General features: G+C 54.0%; 1 protein-coding gene across 10 annotated transcripts in view; it reads right to left on the bottom strand.

The window, feature by feature from the left end:
• The window catches only part of Tns1 (tensin 1), a 194,249-nt gene that overhangs the window by 104,290 nt on the left and 71,913 nt on the right, over positions 1-18,046 (bottom strand). For all 10 annotated transcript variants that reach the window (XM_005395673.2, XM_013519827.1, XM_013519826.1 and 7 more), the window contains one exon: positions 9,890-9,931. In XM_005395673.2, the coding sequence (XP_005395730.1) occupies positions 9,890-9,931 (42 nt within the window). The remainder of the gene's footprint in view (positions 1-9,889; positions 9,932-18,046) is intronic.

Genomic DNA, 18,046 nt, shown 5'->3' with positions numbered 1-18,046 from the left:
TCCCAAGGGAAAGTGCTCCAATGGGCCAGCTCTCAGCAGAGTGGACATACAGTGCCTGGCCCCACAGCAGGGTCTGAGTCAGGGACATCCATGCAGCGACCCAAGAATGTACACTTCCAAGAGGCTCCTGAATGACTCTGAAACTACTGGCCTGAAAGCCTCCTGGGGTTACATCTGGACCGCCTGCCGCTGACTGGTTACCTCCAGCAGGTCCCTCCATCCTGGCTGCCCTCGCAGGATGGCCTGCAGTGATCTTGTGGCAATCAAATGGAAAAGAGCAACGAGCGCCTTACAGCAGTACCAGGGAGGAGGAAGATCTCAGTCTGCCTTGGCTATTGCTATTATTCACTATCCCACCCTCAGGGCACCCGCACACAACCACTGGCCCACCCTGCCCCTCTGGCCCACTGCTCCCGCGCCTGGCATAGGGCAGACAAGGGAGCAGGGTCGATATTAGAAACCACAGGCCTCGCAGAGCAGCAGAACCATCCTCTTCCTGCCAGCGATCATCTGAGCACCATCCGCTTGGCCCCGCCCCCTCCCCTTGCCAGCTGGAAGCTGGCCACAGGGCAGCACTTGCCAGCGATCAGATGCCTTCAACTTACTGCTCTGTATGCTTTTTGAAGAGCTAAAAATTTCCAGAAGCCCCTCCCAGGCTGAACACCCATGTTTGCAAACCCAGCCTGGTGTCCATGCTACACCCCACCCCGCCCCAGTTCTCCTGGGACTCAAGCCTTGCTTCTCTCCTTCCTGACCACTGCCAACTCCAGGGCTACTGGAAGTGAGAAAAGCATGGGACTGGTTGGGAGGGGTCCCCCCAGGCTGCCCCAACCCAGGCCCTGCAGGGAGGCTGGGGCCTGAGGGAAGCTCTGGGCCACCCGGAGCTGTGGTTCCCCTGAGCAGGAGCCCCAGAGCTCTGAGGGCTGGCAGAGACCCCCTGGCCCTTGATGGTCACCCTACCTTTATCTGCAAGCCCCCACACTGACATACACAATGCCTCCGCCCCCTACACACTCTTTACCTCCTTTGATTTATTTTAATCCTTAGAACATGTGGCTTTCCAACATACTACATATTTTACTTAGTAATCTCATTTAGTGTCTGCCTGTTGCATTAAAATATAAACTCCCCCTTCCCCATCCTGGAGCCTAGAAATGTACCTGACACACTAGGGGCCTCAGTAAATACTCACGGGGTGATACACTACCCCCACTACCTTCCCTGACACCCAACCATGCCGAGCATTCATTGACAACACAATGGGTACCCTAGAGCCCCTCAATCTGAAGGTCTCTGACTCTGTCTTTGCTAGGTTTTGGCCAGAACTTCCCTTACACCCACCGCACACATACTTGCACTCGACATTCTCGCATGACACTCAGAACGCAGCCCTTAGACGGGGGCATCATCTCCTCCCTCCCCTCTCATGATGAGGCTTGGGACAGGGCTGGGTATGGCTCCCAAGCATCCAATGCCCACTGCCACGCTCTTCACACTGCCCAGCACCCTGGGTCCCCAGGCAGGGCTGGCAGGCATCTCAAGGCCGGCTGCAGAGGGTGAAGAAGATAGATCCCAAAGAAGCACAACTCCCTCCCTCGGTCCCTCCCTGTCCATTCCCAGGACTAAACCTGCAGTGTAAGGATCCCAGGCTTTGCCAGCCCCATCAGGGTCTTCCCAACAGCCCCCTAGCCCAGGCAGGCCCACCCTAAATTCATCTTGGGAGCAGGTGGCAGGGGTTAGACCTAGCACTACTTAAAAGCCAAGCCCTGCCAGGGGCACTGGCACACACCTAGCAAGACCTTGCCTTAATTTTTTTTTTTAAAGAAAGGTCTGGGGATGTAGCTCTATGGTAGAGCACTTGCCTGGCATGCTGGAGGTCCTGGGTTCTAGCCCCAGCACTCCAGTGCCCTTTTGGGACTGCTCTATATTAGGGCCTCAAACCCAGGAGTCTGGAGCAAGGTAGAACTAGGGTGAGAAGCTTAGCCACAACAGATCCTGACAGATCCTGTGAGTGCGCATCCCCAGCCCAAGAGTGAGCAGCCTAGGCTCCCTACTTGCCTCCCTACTTGCCTCCCATTACTCCTGGCCCTGGTCTGGAGACGCTAAAGCTGTAACTATTCATGAAGTGCTAAGGACACCTTGGACAGAGTATCAGGCGCTTCGCTTTGCTGATCACCAATCCTCATGACCACCAGGCAAGCACTGTCCCTTTTACAGTAGAGCAAACTAAGGGTCCAAGTCAATAACCTCCCAGGAGAGCTGGTGTCTGAGCCTTGCCCTTCCCCTCCCTCAACTCTCTCTGCTCCCTGAGACCATCTTCCTCAGTCCCTCTCACTCTGTATCAACTGCCCTCCTGCTGGGAACCCACTCTCTGAGTCCCCTTAGAGCCGTCCCTCATCTGAGGCCCTCCGTAGGAAGGCACTTCATGGCTACACTTCCACAGGAAGAACAGGAAATGGGCCGCAGGAGAGACTGAGATCAGACCACAGAGAGAACTTCCTGAATGTGAGGGGTTGTGAACCACAGGGTGGAGAAGGGAAACTGCACATCCTTTCTTCAATTTTTTTTTGCCACAAAAAAAAAGACACACATGCCCTCGCCACGCCCACTGTGTCGGCTTGGGAAGGGCCACCATGCTAGAGGGCTGGGGGTGTCTGGGATGACTGCCTGGGGACTCACGCGGTAGGACACCTTGGTGGCCTGCAGGGAGGGTGGGCTGGGAAAAAATGTATTTGTGGGCTGTTGTTTTGGAGGAAGGAAAAGACTGGGGGGGGGCAGCCTGAGCCCGGGTGGGGGGCAGGGGACACAGAATGCGGACTCAGCCTCCGAGGAACATTCCGTCCAAATTCCTCACCTCTTTCCACCCTGCCAGCTCTCCCTTCTCTTGTCCCCTGGGAGGCCTGGAATCCAGGCAGGTTTTGGGGCCAAAGTGACCCTGTGACATCACATGTCCTGCCATGGCAATGAACTGTGAGGTCACTTGGTGCTGCCCATCAGAGGGCAAGGAGCTGGGAGCCACTGGGTGGGGCGGGCAGGCAAGGGGCTGAACTGGCCCAGGACCCAGGTCCCGGAAAAAGTTATTCCAGCCTTGCCTGTTCCAAAAATAGAACCCTAAGCGGAGGAAGGGAGGGGGCCGAAAGCAGGTGGGAAGGGAGGAGACCGCATTTATGGGGCACACAGTGGGAGCGTGGCAGGTGGCGCAAGACGGCCAGTGGAGGTGCAGCGTCATTTAAAGGCTGTGAGGGCTGAGGAGCAACAGTAACAATGACAGAAGCAGCAGCAGAGAGGGGGACATTTCTCAGCGCTCTGGTCCTCCCACAGCAAATCATCACATCATGGTCACAAGGGTACAGAGGGACACTTTGGTCCTCTTCTGGCAAATGGGGACCCTGGGCTTCTGGAGGGTGGTTGTCTGCTGTGAGCCCGGGCCTGCCCCTCAAAGCCTGTGCCTGGCCTTGCCGTGCCTGCACAACGTGGGAACCACCAGAGGTGGCATCAGTGAACCCAGGGCTGGCCGGAGGGTGCTGCAGAGGCAGGCAGGGGCCAGGCCAGGCGGCAGGGCGGCAGACCCCAAATGTCTGGCTGAAGCTGCTTCAGGGCCACGTCCTCTCCCAGGCAGGCTGAGGCCACCAGAGGAAAAGAACAGGCCCGCTGTGATTAAGTGGAAAGTTATGCCTGACTTCCCTGCACCCTCGAGGGAGGACCTAGGCAAGCCCACTCCTGCCCTCGCGCCTCCCCCAGTGCACCCCAAGGGGCCCAGCACCCGAATCCTAGATGAGGCCGGGCAACCCTGGACACCCTCACCAGCGCTGGCCCCGGGCCAGGCTGGAATATTTCACGCTCCCTCTCGCCACGGCCCCCTGGATACAGCCCTTCTCCTCCTGCCATTGGCTGGGTACTGGATGGCTGCACTTCCCTCAGCCCTTCCTTCACGCCCCCTGGGCCACCCTCACCTAAAGCCTACACAGCCCATGCTGGGCATCTGCACCAGCCTCTGCCCGGCTGTAGCCACTCCTCCCTCCCAGGCTACCCTACAGCTGGCAACAGGCTCCCAGCTCTTAAACCCTGCTTTGGGTCACTTCCCCACTCAAGGACCCACAATGGCCCTTAGTGCTTAGCATATCAAGTTCAAGTTCCCCGGAGTGGCTTAGGACTCCTCCATGAGCTGGCCCCACCCCTCAGGATGGCAGACTACCACCCCTCCCTTTTCTTCAGCCTCTGCTGAGAGCCCTGCAGCCCACCAGGCTCCTCCGCCTCCACTCCTGAACTTGTACTGCCCGCCCCCGCTTCCAAGGCACCAAGGGGGTGTGAGAGGCAAGGTAACCCCATTCGTTCTTCCCCCCAGCAGGAACGGCCTGGCTCAAATCATTACACCAGACTTGCCCTGCCTTTTGGCGGGCTCTGCACCTCGTTCTGAGGCCTTGCCCCCTCTGTTCCAGCCCTGCCACCTTCTGGAATGTCCTCTGTCCTCCTCCCCTCCTCTCTCTTATTTGCTCAAGTCTCAAACCGGCCCTGCAGCAGGAGCCAGACTTGCCCAGCCATCTCAGCATAAGCAAATGGCTTCCCCCCAACACCCTGAGCCCCAAAGCTGCCTCTGGGCCGAACCCCAGAGTTAGATGCCAATTAATTTCCATAGTAGACCCCTCCACACTGAACATGAGGGTCCCCGACAGCAGGACCCTGCACCCTCCTTGCGCCTGCACCCCAGCCTATAAGCAGGACCTGAGCAGGCCCGAGGATTCCGCCTAGGCAGGTCCAAGAGGGGATCTCCTTCCCGTCAAACTCACTTTCTTTATAACACCTACTAGGTTGTAGAGCACAACAGGAAATAAGCCCATGCATTTGCAGTGTGTTCTCACTGCCATTCTGCACCTGTCCTTCGTGTTCCCTCGGGATTGCACAAATTGGGGTGTTCAACCTTCCTCCCCAAGCCAGGCCTCCTCTGGGAATGCAGTCACTCCTCCCCTTTGGAAGTCAGCCTCTGTGCAGGCCATCTCTTGGCAGAGCTCCATGTTCCAGGATTTCCCAAAGATAGCCACCTACAACCCCTCCGTTCCGTGGGGTGAAATACATCGGGCCGCAGCTCCAAAGTAAATACTTGGCCACGTCCTCGGTGGACATCGAGCCATAGTGCTGGGGAGTGGTCCACATACATGCTCTGGTACCAGTTAGCATCATGCCTTCTCCCATGAGGCTGCATGGCGCCTTCTAACCCCAGACCCAACACAGAGGAAGCTGGGGAAAGTCATTTTAAAATCCCAGGGCCTGTTTACTTTCCAGCATGTACAGCTGTTGCGTTCAGGAGGTATCTGTGATACTGAGATGGACAGCCAGGCCCTTTCCCAAAACTCAAGCCCAGAGGGTATCAGAGAGATTAGCTGTTTAGAAAGAGGGACTGGAGAAACCTAGCACCTGGCAACACTGGGTACTTCCGTCAGGAGCACGCACCAGGGTTCTTGGGAGAAGGCAGAGCTGGGGTACAATCCTGACCCAGCCCCTGCCACGGCCAGCCCTGGGACTGTGCCCAAGTCACCTAGTTTTCCTGCACGCCAGTTTACCCCACTGCACCACACATTCTTCCTGCCTCCTCAGCATGGATTCAAGCCTGCCCTGGGGGTTCCCAGTATCCCATGGAAAAGGCTTTGAAGACTACAGGTGCTATGCAAGTGACAGGGACATCTGTCATTAATATTTGCGGTTAAGAGGGTGGGTTCTGGTGCCAGACCACTGAGCCTCTGAGAGTTCATGCTCTCTTTTAACAGCTCTGTGGCTTTTGACCTCAGTTCTTCATGCAGACATTGGGAACAGAGGATAGAATCGCCCCTTTCTTGTCAGTAGAGCGGAAGCGGGGGAAGGGATGAAAAAAGGAATTAAGATGTGTTATGTATATGTACCAACTTCAAGGAGTGTAAACATTATGTACCGCAAATGTGTACTAGTAAAAAGGTGCTTAGTTTTTAAAATCTTTACTGTTACTATCATAATAGCCTCCTCATCTATGCGGAGAGATCCAAAACCCCTAGAAGGTTAAAACCAAATAGTACAGAACCCTATATACACATGGAGAACTCTCGCCTTTTCACTTAAGCACTTTAGGCTTCCCTTTGGCATATCCAAATTGTCAGCAACACTACTCTTGTGCTTTGGGGTCATTTTTAAGTAAAGTAAGAGCCACTGAACAGCAGCAGCCCATCTGATATCTGAGATGGCTACTAAGTGACTAACGGGAAGGTAGCTTATGCAGTGTGGATCCGCTGGACAGAGAGTTGACTCACATCCCTGGCAGGACAGACACAGGCATCAAGAGATTTCACCTTGCAACTCAGAATAACACATACTTTAAAACTTATGAGTTGTTTATTTCTGGGATTTTCCATTTAATATTTTCAGACTTAGGCTGACCTTGAATACCTGAAACCAAAAAAGGTGAAACCCCAGGTCAGCGGGGTGGAGGGGGAGGCTGCTATATTACCGTTGTAGGTGAAATCACCATTTCTCCCATCCCCAACACCTCCCTCCATGCCAACCCCATCCCAACATCCAAGTCATCCCACAAGGACACTCTGAGCCCCTGCCATGGGCTGTGCAAAGGGAAGCAGCCTGCAACATGAGTCACCCTCAGCCTAGGTCTCCTGAGTGCCCTGCTGTGTGTGCCCAGGGGCCTGGCATCCGGATGACCTTGGTAGCCACTCCATTTGGCTATCATCTATGGGAAATTCCTTTGACTCTTATTTTTCAGAAATTGAAAAAAGCTGCTTCAGCTGTTTCCAAGGATCAGGAGAGTCCACGGCAAAAAAGGCCCCTTCCATCCTACCCCACTGTGGACCCCCCAGGAGGGGGCAACCCTAGAATCTTTTTACCCAAACCTTTGGGCAACAGCTGTTGAACAAATCGAAAACATGAGTTGAAGATTAAGCCACTTCTGGCTGGCCTGGGCATAGACTGGAAAACATGTTTGACCAGCAATGCCAGAACAGAAATCCTGGGCGCAGACAGGAGGGATCCTAATCCCGGGGGGTAAGATTGCAGCAAGATCAGTGAGAAGGCCAGAGAAAGAGCTGGAGCCAAGCTGAGTTGGGGAGAACACTGGACAGACAAACGCACAGACAGAAACTCCACGTGAGGGAACAGGAGGGGGCAGGGAGGCCTGAGACCAGCCCTGCGGAGGCTGAAGGGCAGGCTGCGAATGGAAGAGGAAGGAAAAATACAAACCCACCCTTTCCTCCCTCTTGTGAACCTGTTCAAAGCACTTGGCCATGAGGAAACAGGTGCTGTGTGCTCTCGGGGGAAGCCAAACTTTCTCCTGGTTTCCCCTGGGCCACTTTCCCACTCTCTGGGGACAGAAATTGGGCTTCCAGCTAAAGGCAGCTGCCCTGCCTCAGACCCCCACTATAGTTCTCACAGTCACCCCACGGGTCAGCAGGGGACACAGCCACAGTGGTCCCGTTTGTTGCTCACCTAACCTGTGCCCGACACCTTCCAGCCACTCAGCAAACACATATAAACCTGAGTCACGACAGTGGGAATCCAGCAACCAACCAAACAGATAAAAGTCCCATGCTGGTGTGGGTGAAGCCCCCTTAAACAAAATAAAGAGAAATAAGTAAAATGCACAGTGTCTCCGGGGATGAGAAAGCAGGGAAGGGAAGGGAAATGCTGGTACTTGAGGGGAGGCAAAGAGACTTTCAGGTACGTGCAGGAAAGGTATTGCAGGCAAAGGAAAACAGCAAGTGCAAAGACCCTGAGGCAGCATCGTGGGGGGTATGTTCAAGAGTTTGCAAGGCTAGCTGGCTTCAAACTGGGGGAGGAAGGGACAGGGCTTCTAGAAGAAAGTGAGGTGAGAGGAAAGCTGTTGTGTAAGCTGCAGAGGCCAGGGGAAGAGCCCAGGCTTTTGCTCCCAGTGAGATAGGCAGTCATCAGAAGCTTCGGAATTTAGATCAAGTGGATCAATTCACTCATTTGATTCTTTTGACCCCTTGTAAGGTAGGTGCTATGACAACATAACTGCCACTCTGAAGAAGGGAAGCTGAGGGTCAGAGAGGTTAAGGAATTCTGGGGTGATACACCTGAACTTCGGGAGTAGGGGAGCAGCAAATGGGGGAACAGGGACACGGAGGGAGGCAGCAGAAAGCCCAGGCTCTTAACTCTGCTGGAAGGTGGGTTGTGACTCAGGCAGGGGAACCCTGGGAGGACAACCCAGCAGCCTCTGCCACTTTGCCCCCAGTGGCTGGTCCAACCTCTGGGAAGGTCGAGCCCCCTCTGCACGTGGGGCAGATTCCAAGAGTCCTTTCTGGAACCTAACTGCAATCCTCCAGCTGGAATGCCAAGCTATTCCCTTTTGTCCCAACCCCTGACCTTGCCTCCTGCAAACAAAGCTCACAAGCTCCCAGGGGAAAGACATCGGGCCTCTGCCCGGGTCCCTAAATCCTGAACCCTCAGCCTCCCCACCTAGCCAAGGACATTCTGTTCTCAGCCACAAGGTGACAGTTCAGCCAGAATATGGGAGACATGCTCACCCTTCTCCACCCTGCCCCCACCCTCCTCAGGCTCCCACATATCCCTGTATGATTGCAGAGACATTTCTCTCCGGCACTTCCAACCCAGGCTGTTCTAGCCCTTCCCCCATGGTGCCTGCCCCCACCTCTGCTGTTGTCAGATGACCCAGGACCGGGCTCCAGGCTCTGAGTGTGCGACTAACACTCTACATCTGGCGTACATGCTGGGCAGCTGACACCCTGAGGGTCTGGAGCCAGGTAGGAGGAGCCCCTGCAGAGAAGGTAAACACCTGGCCACTGGTATAGAGAATAGTAACACTGCCCAGGCCACCAGGAGTCTGAGAGCCCGAGAACAGCGGCGACCTTGATTTCATTCTGCCACCATCCTGAACCGGGAGAGAAGACCGAGAACACATCTCTGCACTGAGATCTAATCCAGTCTTCTCTTAGACAGAAAAGCCAACTAAGGTCCAGAAAGAAAGAGCGTGGACCAGCCCGTCTTCCCACACTGAGTGGATATGGGAGCAGGTGGTCTGACTGTGCATCTGATGCATGGATGGAGCAGATGACTTTGGGGACGGGGGCGGGATACCTACAGGTATCCCAGGACACTGTGCCTCACCCCAAGACTCCCCCAACATTGGCACCATACAGGTACCCTGCACCAGCCCGCAGCATTGTGCACACACGATGCCCCCCCATGACATAGCTACACATACACACACACACACACACACACACACACAGCTGTACGCGTGCAGGCCCCTTCCCCTTTGGCCCCCAGAGGCCCGCCTGCCTCGAGTGAAGGGTGAGAGGGAGCAGGAGGGCAGGGAGCAAGCACTGTCAACATTCCCAGCCAGCCCAGCTGGGATCACTCTGCAGCAGGGCGCTCCCCACAGCCCACAGCTCACAGGGGTCCCCTGTCCCTGTCCAGGCTGCTCAGAAGCCTAATAGGGAGGCACAGTCAAGCCCAGGAGCTCAGAAGCAGAACAATGGCCACTTCTATGTGATAAACTGGCAAGGTGGATGGATTCTGCAGGTAATGCCATCCAGGCAAAGGATGTTTTACCAGGACCAGGCAGGTGGAAGGTGATGCCACAGCACCGCTGGTCCTCTAAGCTCTGGGACCACAGGCACCTGGCCAGGACTAGAGACACACAAAATTCCCTTTTATGGGTTTTCTCCAAGTACTCAAAGTCTCAAGATTGGAAAGAGCAGCCCTGCATCTCATCAGAGAGGACCTCATGACTCATTTCCTCCCCGTCCAGCTTCAGCCCAGGGATGTCGACCCTCCTCCTCCCCACCTAATTGCCCAACACACATGGGTCCAAAGTCAGCAGCAGCTGCAGAGCCGCAGGAGGGGCTGGCAGGGGAAGAGGCAGGCTGTCACTCACCACCAGTTCATGGCTGGAAGGAGGAACGCAGGGGGCAGCCACCTGTGGGAGGAGCAGAGAAAGGGCAGGTTAGCATCTCTTGTGAGCGCAGACATGGCCTCCTGGGGCCATTCCCACTGCTACCACCTCCAGGCAAGAGATTCCTTCCCTGGACACATAGGCTGCTGCATCCCAGGTGAGGGTCTTCGAAAGCTACAGGCAATGCAGAGAAATGATGCCTGGGCAGAGCGAGGGGATTCAGACAGCAAGCATGAAATGCACACCACAATTAAAATTCTGCAAAAAGCCACAAGCACAGCGGCTTGAGCTTAACAGGATTTTAGTAACAGTGGGTTACAGTAGTAAGAATAAGGATTTCTTTTTCTTTGCTCTGTTTTCTGAATTTTCAACAATATAAGAGGAATTTACAATGTTTGCAACCTGTGATTAAGGCCTCCAGGAAAGGTAAAGTCACCCCCTGCAGTCTCCCCAGTACCAAGGGGAAGGCTGCTACTGGCTGGGGACAAACGTGGAAGGTTTTGAGGAGCAACAGCACCCACTGTGGGAGAGCAATATTTTTATCTTTTTGCCCTGTGCTGGAGACAGAATCCAGAATCTCCCACACAGTATGCAGACCTCCATCAGCTTCATCTTCATCGTCTTTCTCTCCGATCCGAAGAACAGGGAAACTTGGCCCCCAGACAGAGAAGAAGGCAGGGGCAGAGGCAGGGGAGGCTGAAGGGAGGCCGCCCTGGCTGCTTGGACTCCGCTCCCTAAGATAACATACACACACACCCCCAGGCCACAGAGCCAAACGTCACCCTGACAATTAGCAGGGGCATTTATCAGAGACTCCATGTGCTCCTTGTCACTAGCTGGGATACGTTTTTCTTGGAGCTCAGTGTGCAACCTTGGCTCCAATTCCTGACCCAAACACCAGGCAAGGGGCCTGCAGAAGGGACAGAGCCAGAGGCTCTCACTCAGGCATGAGGGCGTCTGGGCACAAGGTACGGGTGGCCAAAGAGGGGGCCACCGCCTCCCCAGACAGTGAGCAACCCCTCCACGCCTGCTGCCACAAGGAGGGTGATGCAAAAGCCCACAGCCCACGGTGCTAGCTGTCCCCAGGGCCACCTAAGCTGAGCCCGCACTGTGGTCCCACCAGCCCAAGGGGATTCCCAAGCTTGACACACCAGCCCCGATGAGGACACTCGTGTGACAGTGAGCCTCAAGCTCTGTGAGATGGAAACGGCCAAGAATGAGTGTCCCTGGGTTCTAGAGCTCATATTACAGCCACCTGGCTTCCCAGCAGGAAGCCCCCAGCAGTCTTTTCTTTTGCTTTTTTTGACAGGGTCTCACTAAGTCCCTAAATTATCCAGGTTGGACTTCAGTTTGCAATTCTCCTGTCTCAGCCTCCAGGAATGATGGAATTACAGACATGTGCCACCATACCCAGCTCAGAAGTGAATTTTAATGTCAAATTTTACTCAACAGCTCTTCGGGATTACAGAGGAGATCTAATGGGGCCAGACAATATCAAACACTAACTGGATCTGCACCACATGGTAGGCATTACTATAAATGCTTTCTGCATGTTAACTCACTGAGCCCTTTAACAACCCAATAAGGTAGATACTATCGTCTTATCCCCCGTGGAGGTATGTTGGGCACAGAGAGGTAAAGCGATTTGCCCAAAGTCACACAGCTGAAAAGTGGCTGGGATTTGAACTCAGGTAGACTGATTCGCAAGATGCAATATGAAAGGGAGCTTATCCCTCATGGCTCCACTTGCAGAAAAATGGGGAAATGCATGGGGAGCTTGCTCCCAGAAGCCCAGGGCTCCCGGCACACACAAGCACAGGATTAGGAGTGACTGCTCGAGAAGATGCATCTGAGGGCACAGGGCACAGGGAGGGGTGGAAGAGACAGAGGGGATAAGGAAAGTCCCCAGAGCTGCCTGTGACCTGCAGGGTTCCCGGCCAAACAAGGTCTCAACCCAACCGCTGGCCTCACCAGACACAGCCCTGAACCCCACTGTGGGGCTGTGAGGCTGCCACTCATGGACCGTGCCCCCACAGTCCTGTCACCGAGGGTCCCAAGGGCGTGGGTAAGACAGTGCCCTCACCATGCTCGTCTCAGAGTGGTGCTAAGGCCACCAGGACCCTGCATAGAGACCAAGTGACATGGGCAGCCCCCAGACCCCAGGGCTGCACAGGTAGCTTCCGGTCTCCATCAGAGTCAAGGGGTATGGGGGCATGGGTACATTCCAAGAGGGGCGGAAAGGACAGCCTTCCCTGTGACAAGTACGTCTCCCAGGTCCTCCCTGAAGCAGCCGGGAGAGGGTGGCCCAGGTGTCCTGCCCGAGGACCTGGACGCAAGTAAGCGGTCACAGCCCGAGGAGGGCCCGATGCCCTGGAGCCCTCCCGTCCTCCGCCCACAGCTGTGCATTCCAGGCCGGCCGCCGGCCACGACCCACGGACTTTGTTGTGTGTTTCGGCGTTTCTCCTCTCACTCTCTCTCTTTTCCTAAAGCAGAGAAATGTTTCCTTAAAAGGCTCTCTCCTTCCCTCCAGCACGCTGGCCCTTGGCCACCCTCTCACGAGCCTGGGACATGCCAGGGAGCATCAGGGCCCCTGCCACTCTGTGGCCTGTGCCCGGGGGACCCACAAGCCAGACACCAGCAGCAGCTACCCCACTGACCCTTGGGGACCCACGCTGGGAAGCCTTGTCGCACAGAGGGGCCGCCCTTGGGGCTGTCTGCAGGTGCCTTTGGTACCAGCCTTGCCACCTGTCCACCTCGGGAACCAGTGGCATTGGATCCCAGGGCTTGGCTAGGCCTTTTCCCTGGCATACCTCAAATGGCCCTCCAGACATCAGGCACTGACAGGGCCTTATGCACCATCTTGTGCCCTCAATGACAAAAGTGACAGCAGCAGCAAACACTTGCATGGCACTTGCTCCCTAGCAGGACTGCTCTTACTACTTTGTGTAACTAACTCAGTTCTTAGGACAACCCTCAACACTATCATTATTATCCCCATTTTTCAGGTGAGGAGACTGAGGCACAGAGAAGTTAAGGAGTTGGCCAAGAGTGAGTAGAATGCGAGCCCAGCAGCCAGGCTCCCGACACACACTGTGCCCTCCGTGACAGTTTGACCTCCTGCAAACAGCTATGGCTGCAGAGACGTCACTGACAGTCACAGACTGCTCAGCAGTACGTGTGTGTCTGTACCCAGCACCAGGCTCACACCCTCCACTGCTTAGCTATTACTTAGCACCAAACCATTTGCTCAGACTCATTCAATGCCATTGTCCCTATCTCACAGATGGAGAAACTGAGGCATAGAAAGCTTAATGATCTGCCCAGTACTGTAATGAGGCAGTGTAGCCCAGGAGCCACAGCGGTGGAAGAAGGGAGGACAGCTGGAGGTCAGGGTGTCCACAAGATTGGACCCACAGGCTTGGATGGTGGCCCATGCCTGACATTCTTCAGCGCCCACTCACTAGTGCTCTCTCAACTTCAGAGGTCCCCGGGGACAGGGACAATGACAGGCAAGTGGCACCCAGCACTGGCAGGAAGCTCTTCACCTCACCTGGCTCCTGTCCTGTCACCATTGTCCAGAACCCAAAGCCACACACAGAGGATGAGTTTCTCTCAGTCCTTCCAACAACTAGCTCTGTTCTCCTCAGGGCCTTTGCATGCGTTCTACCTCCTGCCCAGATGGCCTTCCCTCCAGTAGTCTGCGTAGCTTTGTCCTTCCCATCGTTCTGGCTTTGACTTACATGCCAGTACCCTAGAGAGAACTCACTGGCTCCTTAAATTACACATGCGTGTGTGCACACACATACACACTCTTCTGTCACCTGCACCCATATCTCTTCCTTCATCGCCCTAATTGCAATTTGTAATTACAGACATGTGCTTCCTTCCAGTCATCTGTGTCCTCCTCTGCAAACCGAGGAAGCAGGTCTTGCCTGTCACCCTAGCTGCAGAACAGAGCCCGAATGCAGTAGGTGCACAGTGAGTACCTGGTGAAAGGGAGTGACCCGAGGCCTGGGAAGGGAGATGCTTGTGGCCACTTGTAGTACAACTCCTTGCCACTTGTTTAGCACCTGCTGTGTACCAGGCACTGGGCTAACCCTGTCCTGTGCCTGACCTCTCCTAGACCCTCCATCCTGCAGTCAGCTCTCTTGCTCGCATTTCCCAGAAGAAGGAATCAAGGCTCCAATCATCTGGAAAGGTGAAATCTTGCTCTTTGGCTTCCATACACTGCTCTTTGCAGAGCGAGGAAAACCTGAACACCTGCCTGGCACCACGCCCATCACTACTCTGCAAGGAGCAGGACCTGGGCCGCAAATGAGTTCCAAGCCTGCCCTGGGTCCCCGGTAAGACCTAAGATCTCAGCTTTGAGTACGTTAAACTCCCAGACTCCTAAGCTTGCTCAGCACCATGAGGGGTCCGCACACCCATACACAAGCCCCCATACCAGTTTTACCAACACCCAAAACCAGAGACTCAGTATGTGACCCCAGCATGTCACACAAGCCTCGGTGGAAACGTTCTCTTTTGCCCTATCTCTGCTAGTCTCTATTAGTGTGGCAAAATGTACAGGATATAAAATTAACCATTTCTAAGCATATGATTCAGTGCCATTAAGTGCATTCACAGTGATATACACAGTAATATACATCTAAACAAATGCTATACCCGTTAAACTATGCAATTCCTCATTTCCCTTCCATACCCTGGTAGTTTCTAATGTACTCCCTTCTCTATGAATTTGCCTTTCTCCAGTATTATGGGTTGTGTCTAGCTGTCCCCTTAAAGCCTCCTGTGGTCACAGGTGGGGAGTTTTGGAGGTGACTGGATCTAGGGTATGTGAAGCTGGGATCAAAGACATAATGCTGGGATTGATCACGGTGAGAAGGTGTGAGTGCTACCTGCCTTAGGGGTGTATAGCCTGGGTAAAATATAAGAGACAGAAAGAACTGCGGTCTTTCTCTTGTTGCTTATCCCTTGCTTCTGCTGTCTTCTGCCTGCCACGAACTATTTGTCCTCTCTGCTGCCCCTCTGCCATGCCACCTTGCCTTGGAGTCAACCAACTATGGACTGAGACCTCTACAAACTGTAAGCTGCAATAAACCTTTCCTCCTTTAACTTTGGGTGTCAGGTATTTTCTCTCCGCAACCAGAAAAGTATCTAAGACCTCCAGGTATCTCACTGTCACCTGCCTGGTTAACAGGCTTTGGGTTTTTTGTGGGTTTTTTTCAGTGGTTCCTGTTTCAAAACTCCCTCCCTAAGGCAGTCAAAAACACCAGGACTTCTCCCCAAGGCAAATCATAGGAATTCTAATCTTCTGTGCTGGGGCTGACCATAAGGAAACTCTCCAACCTACCCTGGTCAGGTAGGAGGTCACAGGACCGCCTCATTCCTGGGGGTCCTGTTCGCACACCCTGGAGGAGGAATGCTGTAGAGAAGCCAAGAATCTGCACAGACAGGCCCCGCTGTGTGCGCGCGTCCCCCGACTCTGCTGTCAGCATTCAGGCCCGCGCCTGCGCAGAGCAGGATCCGCGAAAACCCAAGAGGGCGGGGCTCCCAGACAGCCAATTAACGCAGATTCACAGAGGGCTGCACCCAGAGAGGGCAGGGAAGCCTTGCACCTCTTCTCCCATACAGCTTCCTGCATAGCGTTGGTAACATTCTTCATGATAAACTGGTAAACATGAGTGTTTCCATATGTGAGTCCAATGAGCCACTTGAGCAAAGGAATCCAACCCAAGGAGGGGTCTCAGGAACGCCAGTTTTACAGCCAGTAGTCAGAAGCACAGCTAAGACAACCTGAGGCCTGCAACTGGTATCTAAAAGAGGGAGCTCTTGGGAAAGAAGCCCCCACCTAGGAGATCTGACGCTGCCAACAGAGAGTGTCAGAACCAGACTGGATTAGAGGATACCCAGAGGTGTGGAATCCACTGCTTGCTTGCTGGGAGGGAGAAAGCCCCTCTCGAGGGCACAGAAGTGGTCTGTGTAATTGTGGTGCGAAAACAAAAGGAAAAACATGACATGTTTTTTCCTGACTGACATACTCATAAAGAGGAATCATATACAGAAGCTGGGCACAGTAGTGCATGCCTGAAATTCCAGTTCTTGGGAGGCTGAGGCAGGAGGATTGCTTGAAGCTAGCCTGGGCTCCATCATGAATTTAAAGACAGTCTGAACTACACAGCAAAACCTTGTCTCAGAAAATCAAAAGAAGAATTACACAAATAACTGCTTTTTTGTGTAAGGCTTATTTCACATAGTGTTGTGAGCTGAATTATCCCCCCCCCACACACCAGTTAAAGTCTTAACTCCCAGCACTGCAGAACGTGACTGCACATTTGCACACAAGGTCTTTAATCTCAGACTTTCACCCTGCAGAGCTGTGAGAAAGCAACTTTTGATATTTAACGCCCCCCGTGTGGGGACCTTTGTTATGGCAGCCCAAGCTGACTCAGACATGGAACATGATTTCAAGATTCATTCATACTGTGGTATGTGTCAGAATCCCCTTCCTTTTTAAGGCTGGAAACTCCTCCTCGGTACGCATACACCTCACTGCCTTGATGCACTCACCCATGCATGGACACGGGTTGTTCCCAAAGACAGTCCTGCTGATACGTGATTCACATGCCCCCACCCAAGTGCCCACATCAAAAGACACCAAAACGTGTGTGGAAGGGAGGGAGGGATGCCGGGTTTGCAGAGTACCTGCCGTGTGTGATGGAGCTGAGGGCTTCATATACTTTCTGCTTTTTCAGTGTGGGGGGCTGAACCCAGGGCCTTTGCACTAAGCTACACCCTAAGCCCTTGTTCTACTTTTGAGACGGGGTCTTGCTAAGTCACTAAACTGCCCAGGCTGGGCTTAAATTTGCATTCCTCTTGCCTCAGCCTCCCAGAGTACTAGGATTACAAGCATGTGCCTCCACACCCAGCTTATATATATTATTTTATTTCATTTTCTAGGTAGATTTTTGAAATAAATAAGCTTAGAGAAGTTAAGCAACTTGACCAGAATCCATCAGCAAGTAGGAACATGGGGCAGAAGTAGCCTCAGCAGCTGCTAAGCCTCCTGCATGCCAGGTTCTGCGCAGAGCCCTCCTGAACGTTACCCTCCTCCAAGGGAGTGTTTGGACAAATTCTTGCACGGCTCAGGCATCCCCTCAACTAACCAGGCAGATGCAAGAAGGACCAGGCCCAGTAGTGACAGTGCCGTGACTGTCTTCGTCTGCCACTCGTGAACTCCTGTCTTTCCCCACATGTCCCCTGCCTCCAAGGCTGGGGGAAGCACGTGCTGTGGCAGCCGTGCCTGGGACTGGAGGACACAGAGTTCGGATATTCTCGGCAGGCTCCCCACCTGTGTCTCCCGCACTCCCGTGAGTGCACGTGGGTCACTGCCACTGAGCGACTCCCCGCCACCGCCAGGCCCAGAGCCTGAGGCTCGCTAGGGAAGCAGGGATGTAGAAAGGGCACCTGGCCGGAGATAACAGATAGATAAGGCTTGGAAGTGGGAGTGCCTGACATGTCTGAAGAGCTGCTAGAGGCCCCCTTGGGCTGTGACACAGGCTGAGGGAAGAATGCTGAGGGGAACAGAAGAGGAGAAGGCTGGTGACAGCCCTCTTTCCAGGCTTGACATGTAATCCCCAGTGAAAGAGTTAAGACATTTAGCTGCCAACACTGGGGAGCCACAGAAGGTCCTTGAATAGGAGAGGGTAAAGTGGTGCTCCAAGCAGAAATACGGTAGAGTAGGGGCATAGGAAGAGGAAGAGCTAGGAATTTAAAGCAGGCAGCGGCTGTATAATAACAATCCTAATAGGCTGGGCATGGTGGCACACACCTGTAATCCCAGCACTCAGGAGGCTGAGGCAGGAGGTTTGCTGCAAGTTTGAGGCTAGCCTGGGCTACACAGTGAGTTCAAGGTCAGCCTGGACTACAGGGTGAGACCATGTCTCAAAAAAAAAAAAACATCCAAAATAATAATAATAATAATAACAATTCTAGTAGAAAGAGGGGAAGGAGAAAGGGAAAGAAGGAGAGGAGCCCTGACTCTAGGGCCCCTTAGGCACCCTGCAACCTAAGAGCCCTCATCTCCACCCCAACAAAATACACGTCAGCCCAGAGCCTCTGCCCCAGCACCTACTCCTC

This window comes from Chinchilla lanigera, unplaced genomic scaffold (genome assembly GCF_000276665.1).
Source record: "Chinchilla lanigera isolate Chin_1 unplaced genomic scaffold, ChiLan1.0 scaffold00052, whole genome shotgun sequence".
Lineage (NCBI taxonomy): Eukaryota > Metazoa > Chordata > Mammalia > Rodentia > Chinchillidae > Chinchilla > Chinchilla lanigera.
The sequence above is the reverse complement of the archived record's forward strand: the minus strand, read 5'-3'. Positions and strand labels throughout refer to the sequence as shown.